This window comes from Erigeron canadensis, chromosome 6 (assembly GCF_010389155.1).
Source record: "Erigeron canadensis isolate Cc75 chromosome 6, C_canadensis_v1, whole genome shotgun sequence".
In the NCBI taxonomy this organism is placed as follows: domain Eukaryota; kingdom Viridiplantae; phylum Streptophyta; class Magnoliopsida; order Asterales; family Asteraceae; genus Erigeron; species Erigeron canadensis.
In genome coordinates, this window is record NC_057766.1 from 4,078,229 (window position 1) to 4,086,181 (window position 7,953).

The 7,953-nt window shown below is 34.4% G+C and overlaps 1 protein-coding gene across 1 annotated transcript; it reads right to left on the reverse strand.

Moving 5' to 3' along the window:
- Nucleotides 1–1,540: 1,540 nt before the first annotated feature.
- On the reverse strand, nt 1,541–6,321 carry LOC122602734 (receptor protein kinase CLAVATA1-like). Its single transcript, XM_043775323.1, has 3 exons — nt 5,025–6,321; nt 2,934–4,355; nt 1,541–2,057 (listed from the first exon to the last, which is right to left on the reverse strand). Exons 1-3 carry the CDS (start codon nt 6,193–6,195, stop codon nt 1,705–1,707), a joined length of 2,946 nt encoding a protein of 981 aa, XP_043631258.1. The 5' UTR covers nt 6,196–6,321; the 3' UTR covers nt 1,541–1,704.
- Between the last annotated feature and the right edge of the window lie 1,632 nt (nt 6,322–7,953).

Sequence of the window (7,953 nt, forward strand, 5' to 3'; positions counted from 1 at the left end):
TTCACTTTTGTATATATTTATTAAGAACAAACTCGTACTTCTAATCCAAATGCATAAATGACTGGGGCTCGAGCCCGATAAACCATCAAACTCATTCGCTTTCACTTTTGTATATGAAAAGCATTAAAAATCTATTAGTCTTGTATTTGTAAGATTCAAGTCCATTCCCTTAAAACACATATTGAAATGAAAGTAACATAGTATACCATGAATATGCGTTCGGGCATATTTAGAAACATTCATCGATGGGTCTATTCGATCAAGCCACTCTATACAATATCCAAAATATGGCCTTTTTGACCTCATAATATTTTTGCAAATCATTGACAAAAGTTGTACTACATGCCATGTGAGCTACTACATGTACGTTTTGATTTCATCAAATGGTTTATTCATCCCCAAACACCAAAAGTCACACTCCTGTACAATCAAAACCACCATATTTCTTCATTCAACAAGTGAGCAAACATGGCTGGTTCGGAGGTGGGTTTGTCAACATGTGAACAACTTCCCTCATGGTGGGTTTGATACGAGCCTCCTGTTCAATACACGAGCTTTTATTTCGTTTATTCACTTTTGTATATTTTTATTAAGAACGAACTCGTGCTTCTAATCCAAATGCATAAATGACTGGGGCTCGAGCCCGAGTGTAATATCTCATGACTAAAAACCTTAACGATAAACCATCAACTCATTGGCTTTCACTTTTGTATATGAGAAGCATTAGAAATTTTTTACTCTTGTATTTGTAAGATTCAAGTCCAAGCCCTTAAAACACATTTTGAAATAAAAAGTAACATAGTATCACCATTAGGGCTGTAAATGAACCGAACCGTTCATGAACTGTTCGACGGAAAGTTCGTTCGTGTTCGTTCGTTTAGTTAAACCAAAGAGCATGAACACAGCTTCCGTTCGTTCACTTATGTTCGTGAACGTTCGATAACCTGTTCGTGAACGTTCGATAATTTATGTTCATGAACATTGTATTTGCTATATATACTAATATTAATATTAACATCAATATCTAAAAGTTTATATACTTAAAAAGAAAATTAAATACAAATTATGAAGATAAATACTAATATTATATCAAGCCGTAAGATATTTTCACTTTCTAAAGTAGGAAAGTTTCGTAAAATTTTTAGCCGATCAATAACTTGTAACCTTGAATATAAATTCTAATATTTCTAATTATATGTTTGTAAATATTTTTAGTTATATGTTTGTTCATTGGTGTTCGTTTGTGTTCATTCATCGGTGTTCGTTCGTTTGTGTTCGTGAACATTCGTCGTTGATGAACACAAACGAACGAACATGAACAATCCATTATGTTCGTTTATCCGTTCGTGAACCGTTCGTTAAGCTAAACGAACAAACATGAACAAGCTCTCGTTCGTGTTTGTTCGGTTCGTTTAGAGCCCTAATCACCATGAATATGTATTCGGGCATACTAGAAACATTCATCGATGGGTCTATTCGATCAAGCCACTCTATACAATATCCAAAATATGGCCTTTTTGACCTCATAATATGTTTGCCATTACAAAATATGTTATATAATTACTTGCAAATCATAGCAACAAAAGTTGTAGTTCATGCCATGTGAACTACTACATGTACGTTTTGATTTCATCAAATGGTTTATTCATCCCCAAACACCAAAAGTCACACTCCTGTACAATCAAGACCACCAGATTTCTTCATTCAACAAGTGAACACACATGGCTGGTTCGGAGGTGGGTTTGTTAACATGTGAACAACTTCCCTCATGGTAGGACGGGCGGTGCTCTCCTCCTCGACACACATCATTGCAATCTTGAACATATTCACGATACTCGAGAGAATGTAACCATGGAGCCTTGAGTCTAAGACCGAAAGAACAGCTGTTGCATCAGATGGCTGAGGAAACTCGGAGATTGTCTCTTTAACCCATCTCACAATATCCACTCCATCACCAAACTCCCCAACTGGTTTTTTACCCGCTATCAACTCAAGTAGCACGACACCAAAACTGTACACGTCACTCTTTTCATCCACCTTCAAGGTGTAGGCATACTCTGTCATCACGAAAAAACATGTACGCTTTTCACTAAATACAAACAATTATACGCATAAACTAATAGATGAACATGCTACAAGCCTACAACTATTGTTGCACAATGTACTCGAGTATTTAACTTGATGGACCATTGACCAGAGAGGATAATCAAAAAAAATTTACACATCAAGGGTATTTTCGAAATTTTTAACTAATTTGGCTAAAACAAACTCAATCATTATTGGTGACATAATTTGATAAATTTTATTTCAAGTTGACACCTAAATAAAACATGTCCAATAGTTCAATGTAACCAACTATATTCTTTGAATAAATATTAGTAGAAGCCAAAATAAAAAAAGCATTTTAAATCACTTATCATTGATACTATTGACAAATCCACGTGTACTAAGGTACAGATACACGACAGGCCAATACAAAAAATGCCTATAATGATCTTTCTTGATATCCATACCAATGATTTTTTTGTCTTAAACTTGTGGACAAAGAGAAGATTTTTAATCAGATTTATTAACAGATGAAGAATCTTTTGAAAGCACAATTACCACCATGTCAAGAATCTAATGATAACTAATGTACTTGAGCCAATGCATATAAAGTAGCAACAGATAGGGAGAATCTAGTGACTAAAACCCAAATGTAAAACATGTAACTAGTAGTTTGGTTTATGTAAAGTTTTGTACAGATCCAAGTACACAAAAAAAGCTTTATATTAGTTGTAGTTTTGAGCTTTCAAAAAGTGTTAGTAAATAACTATCCATACCATCCTCTACATGTTATGGGTCTCAATGCAGTCTTCGACGGTATAGGGGCTTGTAAAAAATGTAAACAACAAATGTAGAAATAAACATTTGAATAAATGGACGACTTGTACCTGGGGCAATGTATCCATATGATCCGGCAATAGAAGACATGCACTCAGAAGCACCAGCAGCATCTCTCATGAACTTAGCCAAGCCAAAATCAGCAACATGAGCTTCATAATCTGAATCCAACAATATGTTATTGGACTTGACATCTCGATGTATGATCAACGGTGAGCAATCATGGTGGAGATAACACAATCCCTTGGCAGCCTCCACGGCTATTTTGTACCTCGTTTCCCATTGCAAATGCGTCCCTTTTGGGCCGTGCAATATCTCACCTAAACTCCCGTGAGACATGTACTCGTAGAGTAGGAGATTATTTGCCTTATTTGATACGTATCCAAGTAATCTCACAATATTCCGGTGCTTGATCCTTCCTAAGGTTTTAATCTCAGCATCAAATCCATGGTTTCTGCCCATTAAACGTTTGATAGCAACATCAACACCATTTGACATGGATCCGCGATAGACGATACCAGCACCACCTTTACCAATTACATTCTCGTCTTTCAAGCACATAATGACATCATCAACTTTGAAATCTAACCGCTGAAAAGCGGTTAGTTTCCACTTTTTGGATTTCTCGACGCTGTTCTTCTTTTTGACTTGAATAAACACAACCATGACCACTAACAACAACGCTAATAAAGCGATGAAAGGGATCAAGAGTTTTGATGCAAAGATCGAAAGTATCTTCGATCTCTTGTGCTTCATTTTCTCTAGACACTCAACATCATGTGGTAAACAAAGGTCAGGGTTGCCAGCAAAGATCGTATCATTGAAATCATTCAGCTGTCCGTCTGTAGGGACTTTTCCCGAGAACCGATTAAACGAAAGATCCAATGCACCTAAGCCCTTCATGTGACCTAATTCAACCGGAATCTCACCAACCAATCGGTTTCTTGAAACATTGAGGCTGTTCAAGTATGACAAACTCAGAATTCCACTCGGAAATTCCCCATACAACACATTACGGCTAAAATCAACTATAGTTAACACGGAACAGTTACCAATAGAAGGCGGAATGACACCAGTGAGATTGTTGCCACTAAGATTTAGCTTATACAACGTTTTCAACTTAAATATCTCGTCCGGTATTTCACCAACAAATTTATTCGACTCTAAAGATATAGTCTGTATATTCAACAAGCCACTGATCCCCGGAGGTATTTTCCCACTTATCCAGTTGTTCGATATCGTTAGACTTTGAAGCGACCGGCTGTGCATTTCAGCCGGAAGTTCACAGCTAAAATAGTTGTCGTCAAGCTCAAGCATCGTCAGTTTCGGCAAGTTAAAAATACCCGCGGGAATGGTACCATTGAAGAAATTTTTCATGATTCGTATTTTCGTCAACGACTTGCAACTGCCAAGTTGTTCCGGTAAAGCTCCATAGAAGTAATTTTCCATTAGTATCAACGTAGTTAACTTCCCTGTGGTCAACAACAGTAGTCAAACAAAATCCTCATTCATTTCTAAGTTGTACAATGACAACATACTTACATGTACAACATCTTTTGTGGTCAAACACTATTATTTGATTGTTTGTTCTAACTATATAACTTCTTGTGACACAGAATATTTATCAATTATTTGTAGAATAAATTTAACCATAACTTTTAATTCTAGATTCTGTTACCAATGAGTCTAATAACTTAACAGTATATTGCAATCATAAGATAATTTAATGTAATAAAAAGTTTCATCTAATTGCAATTAGTCACTAGTTATGACCTTTGTATAAAGAATCACTAGCATCCCATCATATTCATAGCTTTACTTTGGTCAACACTTTTACTTCACTACTCTAAAATAAATAAAGTAGATCACTTAAGCATAAGTTCTTATACTTTTGTGATAGAGAATATTTATCAAATAAATAATTTCAGTCCATGCATTATGTTAACTACCTACTTTTAACCATACTTTGATGCTAACATTGACCTTAATATAAGTGTACCTTTTTCATTGCAATCATAAAGCTTATTTTATTGTCACTAATTATTCAATCATTTTCATGCAACTATGTTCATAATATTGTTACATAACTTGGTACAATATGAAAATGAACATATATATAATATAAATAAAATATAAAATACCTCCATAGCATAAATCTTGAGGTAGTGTGCCAGTAAAATGGTTGCCAGCAACATCAAGTATCTTCAAATTGCTATTTCTTCCCAACCCATCAGGCAAAGAAAGTGTAAAATTATTATCCCACAACTGCAACACCTCCAAATAAGGCAACTCCCCAATAAACCCAGGTAAAGGACCAGCAAAATGGTTCAAAAAAAGATTCAACAAAGTCAAATTCTTCAACTCAACAAAACACTCAGGCATACCACCAGTCAAATTATTATTAGACAAATCTAGAGACTTCAAACTAGTCAACCCACACAAATCCAAAGGTATCAACCCAGTTAAATTATTACACTGTAAAAACAATGTGTGTAACTTTCTTAAATTACCTAAACTTTCAGGAATCTCACCAGTTAAATTACTTCCACCAATATCAAGCAACTGTAAAGATTTAAAAGAACCAAACTCTGGCGGGATTCCGCCAGAGTAACTATTATAGTACCCTAACCAAAGTTCTTCTAAAGTCGCTATCCGCGACAGGCTCCACGGAATGCTTCCTGTTAAAGCATTCCCTTGGAGCCCTAAACTTTTTAAAATTTTAAATTTTGAGTACTCTTCAGGTATTTCCCCTGAGAAAAAATTACCCCCTAGAAAAAGCTTTTTCAAATGGGCTAATTTTACAAACTGTATTGGCAGTTTCCCACTGAAATTATTATTATATATATCGAAAACTTCGAGGAGAGACATATTTGCTATTATTTCACCGGGGAATTCACCGGTTAACGAGTTGGTTGAGATATTGACGAAATTTAATTTAGTAAGGTTAGCCATCTCGACCGGTAGTTTACCGGTGAGTTGGCTAGATACAAGTGTAAGGTTGACAATATTGTTAAGAACTCCGATTTCTGGAGGTATGGTTCCGTATAACGGAACGTTTGAGATAACCAGTGACGAGACGCGAAATGTCTCGTCACAGGAAACACCCGAAAACGAACAATGTGAATTTGACTTGTTCGAGTTCGGGTGAGGTGGGTTCCAGTCGTGTAGAAAACGACTGGAACCCGCTGGTGGTGAAACTAGTGACTTTTTGAGAATTAGAAGTGCTTCAAGATCTGATATTGCATTAGTGGAGTGGATTATACAAAATATGAAAATAAAAAGATTAAAGATAGCAAGTTTGGGATTTGTCATTTTGGTGATAATTTTGATTTTTTCTTATTTGATGGTGAATGAAGGCATGGGGATGAGAGTGAGTTTTTATGTTTTATGGGGAGGGGTGGTGAAATAGTACTACTACTGTTGGTGATATAGGCTTAGGAGAGGCTATATATATATAGATATAGATTTAGACTAGATGATGTAGTGATGGATGTAGAGTGTAGTATATAGAGTTTATATAATATGGAGGTAGAAAAAATTGGAAGAATCTCTGACGAGTATCATTTTTTATTTTTTGAATTATACATGTACAAGGTGACTACCGTAGGAATTTAATATTCGTGCGGATAAGAATAAATTAGCACTTGCGCATAAAATAGGATTAGAGAGCTTCTTATTTTGCATATCTTGATTTATGCTTAATTTTACAACAAACATTGTCTACACATCGAGTATAAATGTATATATATATGACTTGTAAAGCTTTGATCTGGACTATACATTGAGTACATATATCATGTATAAACCTGTACTCGACATATATGTGATTGCCAACGATCACTTACATGCCGAGTATAAATCTATACTCAACATAATTGTCGTAATGCCGTGTTTAAATAGTAATAATTTCAGTCAAAGCTAGCATCAATGACAGTCAAAGCGTTAAGCGCAAAATATAATCAATTTGTGAAATATAGGAAGTGTTTTTTTAGATAAGGAGATGTTTTCTTTATTTCATTTTATCTCTTAGTCCATCTTATCAAATGTGATTGTTGTTTTCATTGACAACCCAAACACCTCTTAAACATCAATAATGGTTTGGGTTTAAGGATTTTCAATCTCATTCACAATATGTTATCTCTATTCGATATTGCCAATTAGGAGGTTCAATATTGCCAATAGAATAATTTTGATTAATGAGATAAAGTTATGAACCCATCTACTCAAAACATACAATTCAAACATGATTCATTTGCTACACTTTTTCTTCTTTTTTATTTTCATTTTTAAGAAAAATTTCCATATATTACAAAAAAAATAATAAATAAATAAAAATAAAAAATCCTACAAAGACCATATATCTTGAGCTTGTACCACAAACATCAATTAAAATGTACATCGTGAGTTCGTGACGATTTTAGTTTGCATGGTTTCATATAAACCAAAAAGTTCTATAACATTTTACGACGTTAGGTGTGATTTTCCAAGGGTACCGTAAAATATTGCACAAGAGATTAATTAAGCAAACTTTACCAACTTGAAGGTAACGATAGATTAGAAATCAAATTTGTTATGTTAATGACATCAATAATTTAAAAGAAATGATATTTCTACAACAAGTTTTAAACATCTAACAATGAAATAATCTTGATATCAAATGATAATAAATATCAAAAAAGTTTAAATATGAACATTAAACAAATTAACCTCGATCACATGATAAAACTGAAAAGTTATAATAGATGACAAAGTTTTCAGAATCAAAATGTACAAGATCTAGCAATAATGTATATCCGTAGGATATAATCATGATTTTACAAGTTGTGTTTAACAAGAAAGACAATGTAGAAGAATATTTTAACATCCTCCAAAATTATATTTATGGATGGCAGATGGGACACGGATGGAAGTAAAAAATGTCGAAAATATTGTACGGAAATTTAACGGGGAGTTAACCGAGGAGATTATTTTAGGAGGGTGGTGTTATACAGAGATAGGTGTTTGACTGGTATGGTCTCTTCGACGGCGAAAAGACTGCATTCTTTTCAGACCTTTCTGTCCTCAACCCAA